The 18292-nt window shown below is 45.7% G+C and overlaps 1 protein-coding gene across 2 annotated transcripts in view; it reads left to right on the top strand.

The window, feature by feature from the left end:
- Window positions 1-14399, top strand: part of LOC8054090 (nuclear factor NF-kappa-B p110 subunit) — a 157819-nt gene extending 143420 nt beyond the window's left edge. For both annotated transcript variants that reach the window (XM_040501063.2, XM_040501061.2), the window contains 2 exons: window positions 11723-11907; window positions 14277-14399. In XM_040501063.2, the coding sequence (XP_040356997.1) occupies window positions 11723-11907; window positions 14277-14333 (242 nt within the window). In that variant the 3' untranslated portion in view covers window positions 14334-14399. The remainder of the gene's footprint in view (window positions 1-11722; window positions 11908-14276) is intronic.
- The last annotated feature ends 3893 nt before the right edge of the window (window positions 14400-18292 follow it).

Here is an 18292-nt window from a genome sequence, read left to right as displayed (position 1 = left end):
AACAAAGAGAAAAGTCTTTCTTTCCTTCGTTTTACTTAGTCACGGACGTCCTCCAACTGTAAGGTTTGCGGCTGCATCATTCAGGTAGGATCAATGTTTGCGGATCGTGGAGTCTTGATTGGGGTATTAGTAGGGGTGGGCGATGACTCTGTGTTTGTTTTGGAAATCCATATTGCCTCGAAAAGTGGGATGGGCGATGACTGAGGATGTTACAGCAGGTCTATAGGCATATTGGTGTATCTGTGTAGTGGTACGGTCGGCATATTGGTGTATCGGCGTATCTGTCTATCGGCATTTTGGTGTATCGGCGTATCTGTCTATCAGCATATGGGTCTTCTAGTGTCGTCGGACACTAGAAGGGCACGCATCTATGCCACGTGGCACAAAAGGAAAAGGACCTGAAAGGCCAGGCTTGTCATGTCGGAAGTCAAGATGGGACTGGGCCGGGGACCCATTGATGGAGCTCACGAGTTGTAATAATAAAAGGGAATCATCTGTCTTGGAGTGACCAGTGCATCAGGACGCCTCAAACGAGGCAAAGACAGCACAAAATCTGGCGACGGGGAATTCAACGATTTTAGCCCTGTGCAAGACCTGCAGAAGCCCACAGCGCTACACCGAAGAGGCCACCCCAGAGGTCAGAGAGACCCGCTTCCCATTGTTGCAGATCACCGCAGCGCTTTGACACTTGCCTTCTTTGCGCCTTCCCTCTTGCTTTTAGGGGCGAAGCTCCTTAGGGACTAGCCATATCCGTATGTCCGTCCGCCGTCCGGCGTGCCCCTGCTCGTGAGTTCAGCAGCGAGAGCAAGAAAAAAAAATGGAAAGAAAAAGATGAAAAAAAATTATAAAAAAAGAAAAAGAAGAAAAAAAAGTAGAGGGTTCTGAAATGCCATCCCATCTGTTTTCTTAAAAAAAGAAAAAGAAGAATACCACACATTTTCCTACTGACGTGAATGAAGACGGCACCATCAGCACTACCTATGACCAAAATCAGTATCATCAGCACCACCCGAGCTTCACCCCAATCAACATCATTCACCACGTGGAGATGCGGTAATTTTTTTCCTCTTCCCCTCACCTGGCTTTCACATTAACCCATTCGCTTTCAAAGCCGGCAATTCGCCGGCCGCTTCCGCCAAGGCCAAAGTGCAAGAACTTGGTGAATCGCCGTCCTCCGGAAAACACATTGTTTTTAAAAAGCCCCAGTAGATGGTGCTTTCCTGTACACTGGTATCTGGTTGTTTTGTTTAGCCTCTTTTTCACACCAGATGGACATAGTTGTCCACTATTTTTGAGCTTCGGTTGTTTATGAAAAGAAAACAAAGTTTGCAGTTTCGTTTTCTCTGTCGATTCGTTCGCTGCATCAGAAACGTGGCGTCGCGAAAGAAGAAGATGCTCACATGTGAGGAAATTCCCGAGCTGGTGTGGGAAAGTGATTACGAAAGTGACCGTGGTGACGATCCAGAAGCTATATCGGACCAAGCAAGTAGTGACGATGAGAGTTACGGTGAGAGCTGCAGGATTGTGAGGGCGATGTGTGTGGCAATCCACATGTCTGTCTGCTTCAAGACCTTCCACACCTGCAAGGTACTCGGAGTGCATTGCTTCCGGAAGACATTCCCGAACAAAATAAAGTAAAAAGTGTTCACCTGCAAGTCATATACAGTATAGACCACTTACAACGTAACCGCTTATAGTGCAGGACCGGGTATAACGCGGCTTTTTTAAACCACCGGTTTGCCTCCCATAGAACTCCATGTAATTACATACCGCTTAAAATGCAGGCGCGCGAAGGGAAATACCGGTTATAGTGCGGTTTTCGGAACAGCCTGGCGACCGCGCCGACTGACCGACGCAGAGAGCACGCTTCCCTGTGCGACACTAGATAACGGCGCGAGCCGCAACAACACGCAGCACTCGCGGGGCAAGGAGGGTGCTCGAAGAAGCGGTGAAAAACAAAGAGAGAGGCTTCAGTTGCCATAGCGACAGAGGGACGCACGCACGTGTCGTTCACGTGCGTGCGTCCCTCCGCAACCGCAACGACAGGCCAATCGCAGGTCGAGGAGAAGTGTTCGCGCGCGTTGCATGCCGGTCCCGGCCCGGCTACTTCTATCCGCAAACATGGCGTCGGTTGTGATCGTCGGCATGGACGGTGTGGTTCGTTCCGCGTAAATCGTTCCGCGTAAAAGCGCTATCCTTGACTGAATTTTCGCTGTGTGTCGCTATGATAACCCAGCACGTACTAGAAGGGAAGATCCACCTACTCGTGCGGCGATGTCGTGGCGGCACTCTCAAGACGGCAGAAACGCCCGTGTCGTCGTGTTCGTTTACTTCGACAACAGTGGTGACTTCTGCATTTGTGTTTTCGAACATCGCCCGGATTTCTTATTTGGAGCATTTCATGCCTGTGCTAAATTTGAAGGTATTACTGGCGCGTACCGTATAAAGGATGCGAATTTTCACGCGTTTTCATCACCGCAGAAAAGTGATTAGGGTTAGCAATCCTGAACGCTAGCAACGTCCGTCCGCAACCTGCGACGCCGTTAAAGGCTGCGCCAGGCAAAAGTCGCTCATTTCTTTCGAAATGTGTGATACACTTGAGAGAGAATTAGTGTACTAGTCTGGTGAAATAAAGACTTTCCTAAAACTAAGCTTTATTTTTCATCTAATATAAAATAAATTTGTTTTACAAAGGTAAGTTGTCTCATGGCATGTATTTTGGCCTGAAAAGTTGATGTTTTGGTTATAACGCGGTACCGCTTATAGTGCGGATTTTCGCGACTCCCGCGACATACGTTATATGCGGTCTACACTGTAGCAGAAGTTATAGAGCTTTCTTTACGACACCACACGCGGCAGTCCGCGTGGTGGAAAAGTTGCGGGGTGCAGCTTGCGGGAACGGGCGTCGATGCCGCAGAAGCGAAAGGGTTAGGTGCAAGCTGCACAGGAATAAACATGTTTGGTTGCCAGTTGCTATTGTCATGTTTTCCGTAGCGTCGTAACAGTGGTGACGACAATGGGATAGTGTCTTTCGCTGCTCAGTCCCAGCAAACGTGGCCAGCTAGCTATTCAAGTCTGCCGCAGCTCGACGAAGCTGTTGACAAGTGGCCCGCCCATTAGATCCGACTGGAGGCATTCTTTGCAGGTGACGGATGTGAAAAAGGAACTTGCCTCGCTCGTCGCGGCGCTGAGCACCAACACTGTGGACGTCATCAGCAAACGGTGTGCACGAGCAAAGGTGAATGAACTTCCGTACAGTGAAGTGGTCGACCTTCTACATCAACACTCTTGGCCAAAACTGAATGAAACGGCTCTGTCGTACAAGTTGCTTTCATACAACCAGCTGTCGGGTGAACTGGTGAGAGACTTGGTTGTGGCCATCCGACAAATAGCAGACACGTGCAACTTCGGGGACGCACTGGACCTGATGCTGAGAGAATGGATAGTCTGCGGCCTCCAAAATTCAACTGTGCGCTGGCAACTTCTGGCCAAGCCGTTCTTGGCGAGAACCGAAGCAGGGGAAATCGCCGTACCAGCAGAGATAGCGGAAGAAAATGTTGAGGAAAAGCAACGCTCCACGGTAGAGGATGGGGCACGCACGCTGTGGGGAACAGGACGGAAATAACTCCAGATGTGGCAGTGGTGTACACCAGCCAGACGCGTGCCGGTTCCGATCAGCTCAATGCTACAACTGCCGCCAGCGAGGTCATATCGCTGAGGCCTGTTTCCGTCGCACCGACAGACCAGTCGGTGCGACGGAAACGAGGCCACCCCAACAGCACCTGGCACCGCAGAGTGAGCAAGACTAGAATACCAACACCGAAGGCTCATTCATGTTGGGGGTGTCGATTGAACATGTCGGGCACATGGATGCCACTCAGCCTATTGTGCATAGTTTGGACTGGGGGAGTGTGTCTGTCAACGTTCAACTACTAAATACGGAGTTTCCAATGTCGGTCATAACGTGGCCTACCTACATGCAGCACAAGGCTGCGTGGCTGAGCCTCCATGATTCTCCTCTGAAGTTGACTTGTTTCCTCAGAAAGCGTGCTTGGGCAGCTGAAGCCCAAGGTGCTTTTGGGAGACCAAGGCCACCTTGGCTGCTCTGGCCCCAACCTGTGTGGACGCGACCTCATCCCTGGATTCAACCTGCTGGAGATGTTAAGCGTAGCCACACAAGCTGTTACGTGTAGATGGGAGAGCGTGCATATAGACTATGCGTATCGCAATCAGCAATGGTTTCTTGTGCTGGTGGATGCCCATTCTAAATGGATTGGATTGTTTGTGATGAACAGTACCAGTAGTGAGAAGACCGTGGAAAAACTGTGCACTCTGTTTGCGGCATATGGGCTACCAGAAGAGGTTGTAACCGATAACAGACCTCATTTCACTTCAACAGATTTTGAACTGTTTTACAGCGGAGCTGTTAAGGGCTAGTTTCCCCAATTTCGTGTCCGTCATCAAGTAAATGTCAGCACAAAACTCTGGACAGCTGCCGCTATCTGTGAGTGACGACAGCAACCAGACAACCGGCTTGCTGGTTGTCTGTTTGCCGCCGTCGTTCATAAATAGTAGCAACCTTTCCAGGCCTTTCCACTCTGGTTTTGGCCAGAGTGGAAAGGCTGAATTCCTCTAGGCGCCGTTCTAGAAGTTGTCTTTGAGGTCGTCCTAGATGTCGTCCTCTAGGCGTCCCTGAGGTCGTCCAAGAAGTCCTTCAGGTCGTCCCACCATAGTGCAGCTTCGCTGGTGTTCCTTCTTCACCAGAGTGAAAAGGCTGAAAGTTTTAATGCGAAAGCATTAACGGTTCCATGGAGCGAGCCGACGTCATCAGTTTGAAGCGCGAAAACGGCACCTAGTTTCTCTGGTCCCAAAGGTGCCACTGGCCGCGCTGGCACGCGGCGACGAGGCTCCCATTGTCCGCTGCGCACGTCAGTTTCAATGACCGCCGCCAGATGGCGCTGCGTGTCCGTGCCGCAAGCGTGCTGATAAAACTAACCGCTGCTACCCTATGCCACTACGGGCCCCACGCCGGTTAAAATGGACACGTCGGCCCACACTTGGAGGCTTCTGCTCGTCTCGCTGCTGACCAACATGCTGTCGCCTCCATCATCCAGATCGTCAACGGTGCTTCTGCTCGTCTCGTCGCCGACGAACATGGCGCCACCTCTAGCATCCGCATCGTCGCCGGTGTTTCTGCCACAACTCGAAAACTTACTCGGGCCACAAAACTCCTCAGGTCACTCCATGACGTTCCATTCCTGCTTTCGCATTCACAACTCTAAGAAGTGCTTTGTTGTCTTTTATTTAAGTAGGAATGGCGTCCTACACAGCAAGTCTGTGCTTTACCATCCTGCCTCCAATGGCAGTGCGGAACGCTGCGTGCAAACTGTGAAAAAAGCTTTGGTGCGGCCATGCGAAGTCTCTGCAGCATCGTGTCGATCAGTTCCTATTTAGTAATGGGAACACACCCACCAGGACAACAGATGAAACACCGGCCCAGCTGTTCCTGTCCTGGAGGCCCTGAACAAGACTGTGTCTGCTACACTCCGACATCGAGCCACGAATGAAAAAGAGACTCCAGCTAGCCAAAGGATGCGCGGACCGAGGGGCCTGGAGAGTTCTCTGAAGGTGACCAAGTTATGGTGAATGGCCTAAGGGCCAGAGATTCCAAATGGCGTACGGGCACAGTAAACAAGCGTGTGAGCCGAGCTGTGTATGTGGTTCGTGTACATTCATGCTGACAACCTGCCGCTGATATCATGTCAGACTGACCTGAGGGCACCTAACCGACTGAGCCGCTTCCGGACATCAAGACTGGTACGGCTACAACTGAAAATGAATCACCTGACGACCGTGACCCGGCACAAGCAGAGCACGGAGACCCAGACCCCAGCCTGCCAGTGCTGTGACAGTTGGTTACAATGCCCCACCTTTAGACAACGGGGCCTCCAGACCAGAAGCTCCGCCGGCTTCTCCGCTCTTGCCTCGGCGCACCACACGGATAAGCCGACTTCCGGAGCGTTACAAGCCTTAGACTCCACAAACATTCTAGAGGGCAAGGAATGTTGTGTCATTGTGTCCGCATCGAGTGCCATGTGTTCGTTAACTGTGACGTCACTCTTTCCTGTAGATAGCGCAGCTGCTATCAGTATGAGAGCACCTGCCAGTGTGCCTACGGGCTTGTTGTATTCTTGGCTTCATCGAATAAACATGCAAGCCGCGTGAGACTGAAATTTTCCCTTGAGGCTAAAACAGGTCTTTTTAGCCTAAACTCAGAGCTCAAACATTGCATGTTCTTGCTATTAACACATGGTGAAGCCACCACATACATTACCGATAAGATCATAAATGCCGAATTTCGCTCAACCCAATCAGATGCCAAAAAATGTAAGCCATGGTGGAATATACAGTCAAACCCATTTATAACAAATGCGATAGTTTCGCGAAAATTGATGGTTTAATCAGTAGTTGGTTATATCTGAACTTACCTTTAACACATGTTATAAATGAAGCTGGTATTGGTAGTTTAACTCTACCAGCTCTTTATTTAAAGAAACTGTTTGTACGACTCTAACGCGCCCCCAATCCTAACGCGCACGCAGATTTAGCTTCCAGATAATCAAAAAGTAAATTGCTGCCGATCCTACCGTGCAGGTAAAATAATGAAGATTTACCACATACCTCATAGAGCATATTTTATGAAACTAACGCCAACACAAAAATAAATGCCGTGTCGGACGATGGTTCTTCGCTGTCCACACAAGTAATTAACTTGCTTTCGTCTAAAGCGTTTTAAGTGCCGCACTTCTTGCGCATGTACGAGTGCGCGGCCGTTGCCTCTGACAGGGTTGTCTTTCAAACAACACTGCGAGCTCGTCGGGTGGCTGGGATTGCACGCCGTGCTGCTCTGTTGTTATATTTTTCCGCCAGCTTGATGCCCTTTCGTTTAAATAAAGCCTCCTATTGGATTTCTTTTCTTTTTCTCAATCTTAAAACGACAGACACGAGTTCGTAGACGCGAGAGAACGTGCACGATACAGATACCAAAATGGCGAACATAAACAAATGGTCACGATGGCGATGGCGCTAGCGCTAGCCACCTTTACACCGAGCATAGAGTTTTTCTTGAGTTTCAGTTTCGATTGTAACACGCATGTAGTTTTGGGCACGAATTATGGGAAAAAAAGTGTGCGTTAGAATCATGCAAACACTGTAGTGAATCCACGACTCGGGAGGGCATTTTTGTAGTTTTGTTTCCTCTCTAAGGAAGTCCGTGGAAATGACTTTGAGCATCTCCCGGAGCGCCGCGCCCAGAATGTAGCTCTCTTGATCTTTATTTTTTTTCGCGCGCGGGAGTTCTTTTTCTTTCTTCAGAAAGCGGACTTTGAGTGTTCATTGTAACAGTATGATGCTTTGAAAAGCGTTTTATCTGGAGCAATTTCAATGGGTAGAGCCTTGAATTCATACATTTCCTGAAACCTGGTCGATATAACCGATGAACGTTATATGTGGGTTCGTTATTAGTGGGTTTGACTGTAGAATGTTCCACCACTAAAAAAAAACAGGATATGGCTTGAGGTATATTTCGGAGATATCCGACATTTGTGAATTTGATAGAGTCTCAGAGAAATGGGTTTAAGCTTGTTCAACTAGGAAGTAGGCAAGGAGGAAGTCTTGGAAAGGTTATCTGACCTCTCTCAGCAGCCCCAGCAAAGGAAGCGTGGGAAGTTGAAGGGAAATACCGCTGCTTTACAGTTCCTCTTTTTCCCTCAGTGGACTCGTTGCGCAACCAGGCTAATGTGTTGGGCGAGCATTTTGCAGCCATTTTTAACTCCTCCATTACTCTTCAGTGCCTTTAAGTTTAGGACAGACGTGGAAAGAGCGAAAGTCAGCTTGGCAGGAGGAGCCTCTGTGCCCTAAAATCAACCGTTTACAATGGCCGAGCTCCAAATGGCTCTTAGTGTCCGGAAGCACTCGTCCCCAGGTCATGACCAGATACATTACGAGATGATTCAGCACTTTTCGAAGGAATCACTCGCTGCCCTTCTCGCTTGCTTCAGTGGTCCGTGGAAAGATTCCTACTTCCGTGCCGGGTGGAAGCGGGCAGAGTTTATTCCGCTGCTGAAGCCTGGAAAAGACCCTTCTTCTAGTTATAGGCCAATAGCATTGACGAGTTGGTTGGGTAGACTTTTGAAAGGTTAGTTAATAAACGGTCATTTATTTCCTCGAACAACATACTAATATTTTGGATATAAATTAGTGCGGCTGTTGACGTGGACGCTGCACGACCGACGGTTCAGTTTGTATGCGAGGTGTTTGTGAATAAGCAGCATTGTGTATCAGTCTTTTTTCACTTGGAAAAGACTTTTTAGTTAACCATACAAAATAGCGCAAAAAAGACAAGGACAAGAAGTATACCAGGACAAGCGCTACCTGTATACTTCTTGTATTTGTCTTTTTTGCGTTATTTTATATGTTTAACTAATATGAACCAAATAGCCCAACAACGTACCCTACTAAAAGAAAAGACTTATGAATACCACTCGGAAACTTGGCATCCTTCGTGACCTTTTATGCATGGAGTATGCGGCAGATTGCTTCATTGCATCAAGAACCTCCTGTGTGGACGCACTTTCCGTGCCCGATTGTTCAGGAGAACGGTGTTCCTCAGGGTGGAGTGCTGGCTGAGTGTCCCTCTCTTCGCCATAAAAATTAATTCTCTCTGTCAGGTCATGCTTCTTCTGTATCATACTCTCTATATGCAAATGATATTCAAATTTCTCTGGCGTCTCGTAATATGTGTAGCTGTGAAAGGCAGCTACTGCCCACCATAAAGGAAATGACTAAATGGGCAAATGAAAATGGTTTTAAGTTTTCTTCAGAAAAAACAATCTGTGTCCCGTTTGTGCAATGTGGGCATCGGTTAGATCTGATTTTCATTTTAAACGGAAATAACATTGCGGTTAGACCATAGCATAAGTTCCTGGGAGTGATTTTCGACTGCAAACTTAGCTTTGTATCTCAGCTCAAGTAGCTGAAGCCAAAGTGTATGCAGACGGCAAACATCCTCAAAGTTGTTTCTCCCAAGTCCTGGGGCTCCGACAAGAGGCTTTGTCTCGTCTTTTGTACGGTCACATATCGTGTATGCATCTGCTTGGCCTTGAAGGTGCTTCCTCCGGTGCGCCACCTTGCATCTACCAAGTGGTGCTTTTCGAACATCTCCTAGACTGTATCTAGACTGTAATGAAATGTCACTCGAGAAAACAAGGTTCTATCGGATTCTAGTCATCCAGTCCACAGTTATATACACGAGTCTAGATTTTGTCATACCTTTGATTGTTTGACCCTTGAATCTTTGTTTTGAGAACCTTTGTCTCTCCTTGACCTGCCTCGTGAAAATGTCCACCTCCTAGAAGGTGCATGTTGTACTGCCCCATGCGGTATCAAGCGCTTGTGATTGGTATTTCAAAAAACTTAATAAACATAATGTCTCCCCACTCATTATACAACGGGAATTTCTTCCACTGCAATTTCTTCCACTACACTGATGGGGCCAAGTCCTATGTAGGCTCTGCTGTTCATTCAAATTCTTTTACACGTGTGACACAGCGGAATAGTGTTGCCAGCATTTTTACTGCCGATCCATATGGCGTACTGTCAGCACTTGACTATATTATCCGGAGCAAAGTGACGAAAGCTGTTTTTTGTGGACTCGGAGCGTTATTACTTGCAGCATGTTCACTTAATTATTTTTTTTATTTAGAGGATACTACAGGCCATTGAAGGCCCAAGTAGGAGTGGGGTACAACATATGAATTCACACATACAACAACAAACAAATAACACAACATTAAAAAGGTTTACAACAATCAACTAGCAAATGTACAGGATATATAATCCAACCAAGAACAAGTTGACCCAACTGGTATGTGCTAAAGTTCAAATGGGCCTCAGAAATGGGAAGAAAATTAAGTTTTATGGGATCCCTAGCCATGCGAGTTTTGCAGGCAGTGAAGGTAGACTGGCCGCCTCCTTGCATAACCTGTTACCATCACACGCCCTTACAACTAAGACGTTACAATGTCCAGACGGCTTGCGCTTTTAAAACTCTGGCAGTCCGAGTGCGATTTGACCGATAACAACACATACCATCAAGCCAGGCTTTGATGCCTGGGAAACTTGCCATAAATGGAACCGTTTCTGTGAGGTTGCTGCTTGGGGATTGGCCACACGTTCCTCACCCATCGATACCCGCTTGTTGGTGAGGAACCACCGGTGTGCGACCACTGTGGAGGCACTTTGTTCCACATATTCTTCTTTTCCCTGGTCTTCTACAACAAAACAAAAGAATAAACGTTCAGCTAGACGATAGGGACAAAACAGAGACAGGGAGAAACAGAGACACCAACTAGCTCAACTTCAGCCTGTTATTCTACAAGTCCTTTTTTCCTGAGCTTTTCCAGTACTGTTCCTAAAAGAGCAGCCTCTGATGTCAATTGACCGTTTTTTTAGCTTTTCTAGAAAATGTAGGGATTTTACACAAACTATAGTGAAATTTCTTCCTTAGCCTACCTTTTCTAGTGGATTTTAGTTTACCTAGTTTGGCGCAGTAGGGCCCTCGGAGCTCTTGCGCCATAAACCCGCAAACAATGATTTGTTGCAGCGTAAAATTACTCATTCTCTGCATCAGGCACACTTTTACTTATCTTTATTGTGATGTTAAAACAGTATAAAATAGAAATATAGTGAAATGCTGATACACTTAATGCATATTCTTTGGCCACCTCTTGGAAGAAATCTAGCTCGATATGTTAAACACTAGTGTTGTGAGAATATTCAAAATTTTGAATAGTAATTTCGAATAATCCACTACTCAATATTCGCTTGGGGATGAACTGCAGTCTATTTGTATTTTTCACTATGTTGATTGCTGTTGGTTACCCTGTTGAGTGCGCTTCTTACCGAGCATGGGTGCATTGCGGAGAAGCAACACCTGCGGATGCGAGCTTTGCTTAGCAAGAAGCGCTCTCAACGGGGAAACCTGCGGCGATCACCACTCGAAGAAGTAGGAATATTGCAATTGCTGCTTGGGAGAACAGCTTCAAAACAGGATGATGCATGTGCATGTCTGGTCTATTTCAAAAGAAACTTTGTGAATGCTCATCTCTACATATCTTTAAAACTGTAGCTGTTATGCAAGAGTAGATGCCTTGACAACCTTTGTTCATCATTCGAGATTTTAAGAAAGATAGCGAGGTTTTTAAATCCACTCCATTGCAATTAGGTGTACCTGGCCATCTTAATAGGTTTCATTTTATGCCACATACATTGTTTGCTTGCCATTCCAAGGCATTGGACTTTTTAAGGTCGCAGTTCGTAAACATGTTATATTGGCGCATAAATGGACGAAGCTTGGGAACAACCTTTGTAAGTTTAGCTTTGTTGTCGTTTAGAAAGGCTTGAAAAACTATTTGATTTCAACTCAAAATTTGCTATTCACGTATGACCATTCAAAACCCATTTATGTGGTCCCTTCAAACGGCCAACCATCACTTTGGCTCACGCTGTGCAATACTTGATAGGAAACGAGCAAGTATGTAACGCTTGCTGGCAAGTTGCATGAGGCAAAAAACGAGCTTCATTTAATGAATGAGCAATATACCTGCAATGGCAAAGTGGCCTGTGTTCCGTCTCTGATTACCGTCTTTGAAACCCATTGCAGAGCGTGAGGACTTGTGCAGTCCGTCGTTCCAAACTCACGTTGTCAGCCTCCTGGACACCTACGAGAATGCGAGCAAGCTGCTGCAAGTCCTGCTGGAACCGGACGAACTGCCCATGGTTCTTGACATGCTCTCCCTCTTCGAAGCACAGGGCTTAGGAGAAGCCATCTTCAATAGGTTCCTTAAGGCAAGGAAGATCATATTTCGGGGCCCTGGGCTACGTCCAATGCCTTCATGGTGACATAATTTTGGCAGTTGGCTTTGTATTTCACCCAGTACCTTTTTGATCGTTCAATGAGGGCTCAAGTATGCTTAAATAAGGTGGGAGGTGGGGACGGAAAATGAACCTTTTTAATTCTAAAAATACCTGAATGAAATGTTTTGGGCATGTTTATAACAGTTGCTTAAGACTAATGGCAAAGTTTCATGACACTGTCATTATTCATTCTCAAGTTATAAGAGAGATGGGTACTATGTGTCGCCTATCCCCGTCGGGGAAAATTTGCAAAAGGCAGTGGCAATGTGAAATTGGTCATGGTGACTGCTGGATAGGTACCCCAGGGCATAACAGAGCCTTTTTTAATTTCTTTGCAGAAAAATGTTAGCACAACGTTGAAGTTTCAGTTTTCGATCAAACACACATTCATAATTTTTGGGGGGTTTATTAAAACATTTTAGTTCAACTTTTGAAAAAAAAACAAGATTGTCATGCCCTCACAAAGTTATTTAGGAACAAAATACAAAGGACAGCACGCAAATTGGATAAGCATGGACATCAGCTCCATTCCGGTATGGGCAGCATTGCCTTTTGTGACCCTGTACGCGTGGTTAATCCTCCCCCACTGAGTACCGATAAAGTATTTGTATCCTTTTGATTCAGGTAACGTCATGCTCGCAAACTTTCGCATTCTGTCGCCACCATTAGCGTCTCAGCGGTATTCAGTTTTCCAAGACGCATAGTTTATTTGCGCGGGTTGAAAAACACGGTTCTCTCCTCTACCAAATATGTACCCTTAGTTCCGAACACGTATGTCATGCAGACTGCTGCCAAATGCGACGTTCATGAAACTCACGAAACTCGCCAAAACACTAACCAGGACTTTTTCGCGGGTTCCTCGCTCGGTCCCGTCCGTCCCGTCGGCGACTGGAAGCAGAAGCGTCGGTACAGCAGACTAATGGCATCCAGAACTACGGTCACCGCTGGCGAATGCCTCGAAGTTGTCCGCACGGAAACGAGGAATGTGGAGGAAGTCCTCGGTGTCGTTTTCTTGCCTGGTGCAACGTAACCATCCGCGTCTTCGCGGACCTTGCTTCGAGAACGGGATGGAGTGGGAGCCTCGGAAAGACAACCGGTAGACGACAGAGTTGAACTTGACGAGCGACGCGGCCGCGTCAGCCGCGTCGCTGCGCGGGCATATCACTCACATGTACAAGGCAAGGAGAAAACATATTTCGCTCGTTTTCAAACAATGTTAGCTGTATTACGTCATCTACATCCTAAGATTTGACGTGGTTGTCAAAATATAATGTGCATGTGTCTAAAAAGAGCAATACTAGTAAGTTTCGGAATGTCCACGAAATTAACAATTATTATTATTTCGGTGTCTTGCCATCTAGAACTGGTCATTTTCATTGACTGAAGCCCAACCAACAATATGCTTTCAAAAAGAAACTTCTCCAAAAAGCACTTGAGTGCCGCTTTAAGCACATACTCTGTACCAGGTGTCGGCTTTAGTTTATAGCCGCCATGATTTTGAACCGTGACTTTGTTTACTGCACAAACAACAGAGCAGAACGGATCATAAAACAAATGCACTACCTTTGCATCCTAGGAAAAAGAAAACACCTTTTATTTTTCTCATATATGTACCCTTGATACAAAATTTAGCACAAGCAGAATTGAAACAAGAAGGTTGCCAGGCTTGACACAAGAAGCACCTGGTATTTCTCCACACTAAAGAGCTGTGTCACCTCGTCAATATTCCATAAAATTGTAAATTTCTTTTTTAAGGGGGGCAATGCTTTTTGTGATGTTTGTGTCGTATCATGCAGTTAAAATAGCTTTGGGAGTGCAGTGTTTCTTTTAAATGAACCCTTGTACATTAAACATTCCAAAGTGTAGACTTTATACTTTGCTTTTTTGTTCTAGTGAGGACACCTAACCCACTCGGAATCGTAGGTTCTGTGCGGGTTAGTTGGTAGGGTGTATAACTTGTTTTAAGCAAGTCGTACGCCATACCATGCCCGACTTGTCGACTACTCAATTTTGGGAACCAGTCAGAAGGTCCTGGGTACCTTCACTAGTGACAGCCATGGTTCCATTGAATGTCGTGAACAGAATCTGATTGCTTAACAAATAATAATGTTTGTGTGCACTCTTCACTCATTATTCTATTAATTTTGAGTTTCCATGAAATGAGTGAGGGATGCCAGTCAGACACCCCTTGGAGTTTGCATCTGAGAAGGCTGGTAAAAGGGCCTCAGCTGGTATGGGCTCCCTGGGAAGCTGCTTAAGTCTGCCTCTTTTAACGTGAACATTGTATGTTTCACTTGCAGGAGAGAACAAGAGACGAGGTTCAAGCACTTCTTGAAGCATCGCAAGTCAGGCATTGAGCTGACATCACCAGCAAACTACAATAAATGCTTAGTGTCTGCTAGTGTTCTAATAATACCCCTGAAGCAGAAATCTTACTCTCATTGTGTCATCTGCTAATTACCCTAAAGAGAAATTATGTAACATTACAAGTCATTCTGGTTGAAGAGGTGGTTAGTAGTATAACCCAGCTTGGCCCAGGTGTTTCAGCGGATTTTAAAATATCTCTGCCAATAGGTGGTTGCGAAAAAAGACTTCTTAAGAACAAAGTACCACCTGCAATGAATTGCATAAAACATAGTATTAGGTAATTAATTAACTAAAATTTACTCATTAACTGAAAATAGACGTCTTCTTTCAATTTGAAACTTGCTGAGCATCATCGAAAACCTCTGAGCCACTCAATTTTAGGAAGACAAAACACGGTTGAAGCGTGAGGGCTGCTGTCTGAACAGAATGAGCGGTTTTGTTGACTGTAAAATGGTTTAGTAAAAACTAAGAAATAATTTGATACGGGAGCGGTATACATATTCCGTCCAGTTTCGTCCCTTTCATAGTTGAATCGATATCCTCGTCTCGTTTGCTTTCCGTTGCTCGTGTTTCTAGAAGTCTTTTGCATTCCATACGCGGGATGACCTTTTCATCCTCCTCTGCATGGGTACTGCCATCTTGGAATCACGTGACGCGGCAGCCATTAGGTTCAGGGTTGCCAGGTATTTGGCGTCGAAATTTGGCGGTTGGCTATGTGGCTATTTTTGGACTATTTTAAATCCTAATGCGGCACTTTTTTTTTTTCTTCTTGGTTTAGAGTAGTTGTGCCAAAGACACTTCAGCATGGACACAAAGCGACAGTCCACCCTTTCTGGATTCCCGCTTTCAGGGATTTTCTGCGTGAAGATTCGTGGGCGTGATGCCAGAACCTATTAGCTCAAGTGAACTAGTGTGACCTAGATTCAGCTCCGTCGACATCGCTTTTGTAGTAATTGTGGCTTATTTTATGATCCCAAGTTCTTTCTGCTTCCTACTGGCGTCTCTTAATTCCACTAGTTTTCCACCATCCTCCTACAGGAAGCACATCATCCGAGGAAAAATGATACTAAGGGCAACTCAAGACACCCTGCAGAATCTGATGTCGCCCGATAACGCGTGCTGTACCGGATATAACGAAGGAGGCTTTTCCGCGGAACATGAAAGTTTCTTAAAGCACAATGAGCCATAACAAAAGACAACAGATTTGGGACAATGAATATTCCGAACAAGGCCGAGATCAATGCGCAGGAGCAGCCCTGTTTCCGTTGCTATCCGAGCTTGCCATCGCGCTCCTGACACTGCCCATGTCGAATGCCGCCGTGGAGAGAGTATTCAGTCACGTGTCCCTCACACAGTCAGTCCTAAGGTAGAACATGTCCCTTCCAACTCTTCAAAACGTCCCCTATGTAAACTTTGCTTTCCTTGGAAGGAAGGAATTCAGTAAGGACATCAACCCTACTAAAGAAGTTTTTGCCCGTTTTAACACGGAAATCATGTATGAGGCGGGTAAACCGGGCACAAGCGTGTGCTTTATAACTATATGTGACTGCAAAAACGCGTGTGGAGAATTTTTGTACTTTTGTGTTTGAAATAAAACGTCCAATACTTTTCAAGATGACGTAGATCTTGGAAGCTGCTCCTAAACCCTAGACATGCAGACGCACTGCCTTCGAATTGAGCTCGCACTTTCAAGCGCACAATGTTTTAGGCTCTGCAGAATATGGCTACTTTTGGGCTATATAAATCTCTTACCTTTGGCTACTTTTGGGCCACACCGTTTGGCTTTTGGCAGTTTCAGCTGGAAACTACCTGGCAACCCTGATTAGGTTGCTTTAACGTACTTTAACTTGCTGCTCCGCTCTCCCCTCTGCGCCTTGGCGGATGCGTTGTATTCGTGTTTTGCGTCGTGTTTCACCGCACTTTCTTGCCTTGCTTCGGAAATTGTAGTTCGATATGTCTACTCGACGAGGGTTCAAAGGTCCTTATGACAACTGAGGTTTGTTTAGTAATAGTGGCGGAAAATTTTCAGTAAGAAGCCCGTATATTTATATTGGACACTGAGGATCGGAACGCGTCAAGAATAGTCAGTAAAAGGAGATTATCTTTATTTCCTGCAAGTATTGTTATTTGTACTCATAATATATCGAAAACAGCTTCTTTTGATTATGCGAGGAAACTCGCGGAGGAGATAAACAACGAACGTTTAACTTTTATTCTATCTGCGGTTAGAACTAATGGTAGGTCAACATCAGGCGATTTGTTCGTTCGTAAGAGTACATCTACATCTGTATGAGGTTCTTTTTTTTTTCTTTTTTTTGCGACGTAAACATTTGGCTGGTCGGTTTACTTATGAATTTTAAGACAGTTCGTCAGTCATTTAGGTGATTCATTGATTATATTTAGATAACCAGTGCCATCCCTCCATTTATTTTAACACAATGGTTGGGACCTTCTGCGTAAGGAACTGCCACAGACACTTAATAACAGTAGCGAGTTTTAGAATAGCGTGCATAAAGAAATAAAGTCGTTTCTATCTGCAAATCCAAAACGCCGTTTGGGTTCGGCGCATGCGCAATAATGATTTTTTTTTTTTTTTTACGCTGTTTTAACTTTTGCCAGTATGTAAAATCCGCAATATTTGATACCGAAAAAAAAAAGTGTCGTCTGCATAGCAATTACCTGAGTCCAGGATTGTTGGTGGCTGGCGACGCCTAAATTTACAAAGCGAATCTGTTCAAACAAATAAATATTTGTTCACCCGGGTCCGTGAAGTGGTGCCTAGTGCTAGAATTCAGCCAAACGTTCCGAGGTATTTCTTCTCCAGCGCCATTTCATTTTATTTGGCCAATTTTACGGAAGATAAATGCCAGATTTAACTTAACGGGCCTGTCACTTATATCATATCTTGAATAAACAGATAGCCTTATAAAAATAATTTATTTCATAGGGTCAATATTGCGAATTGATGCTTATGAGTACTTTAGCAGGGTGGATAATTTACAAAATTTCCTACTCGGCTGCCAAAACATGCTCAAGTACTGAATTAAAAAAAAAAGTGGCTGAAACGATACTACTTGTTTATATCAATTATCTGCGTCATTACACGCTACGTTTTTGGTCTGCTAAGTTCACTAAAGGTTGGGTGCCAACGAAAACCAAACAGTGAGTAGTAAACTCGCGATTTCATCTGTTCTGATCGATTCAACACACTGCTAATCAAGCTGTCGACATGCTTATTTATATTCACGTGTTAGTCCCTTCATTAGTTTGTTTTTCTGGAATCTGGTATCATCGGGTACAGCCGTGGACGATGGTAATCTTCCCTGTACATCAGTCAGGCGTTTCGCAACCGACCATAATCAAATACATCAAAGAATTTGGTAAAATAGCTTTCAATATAGGCTAAAATACGCCTCGTAGTCCTCAAAGTGGCTCAGTACCACTGTTTCATTGGTTGTGTGCTACAAGGAAAATAATCGTATCACGAAATTAACCACAAACAACGTAAAACAGCAACACAGCCGCGTTCCCGTTGAAACGGAAACCAACCTAATACGCCTCGCAAGGGGGCTCATTTTCGTCTTCTGCGCATAAGAAAGGAAGTAGCGGTGACGTCAGAACGCCGAGTCCTGACTGGCTGATCGCGACCCCCTATTGAGCGTCGTCTGCTCCTTTGCAACGTCGTCTGCTCGCAACATCGTCTGGGTCTGTCTTACCTTTCCTGCGACTTTCGGAGCGAACTCGACTTGGCCTTTAAGGGAGGGCAGACGAAATAACTCGAGCGGTACGTTGTTTTCGTCTAACAACTAGCAGACGCGCATCAAGGAGGGCAGTCAAAGGACTCATTGGCGAGGTGTCCCGGGGCGCCAAGGTTTGTTTGCTTTGTGTCCGCAAGTTCCCTCCCAAATACGTTTCCCTCCATTCGTGTGCGGCGAGACCCCTCACTCTT

Source organism: Ixodes scapularis, unplaced genomic scaffold, assembly GCF_016920785.2.
Source record: "Ixodes scapularis isolate PalLabHiFi unplaced genomic scaffold, ASM1692078v2 PGA_scaffold3__209_contigs__length_174095766, whole genome shotgun sequence".
Taxonomy (NCBI): Eukaryota; Metazoa; Arthropoda; class Arachnida; order Ixodida; family Ixodidae; genus Ixodes; species Ixodes scapularis.
Note: the sequence above shows the minus strand (reverse complement) of the source record. Positions and strands in the feature narration are given on the sequence as shown.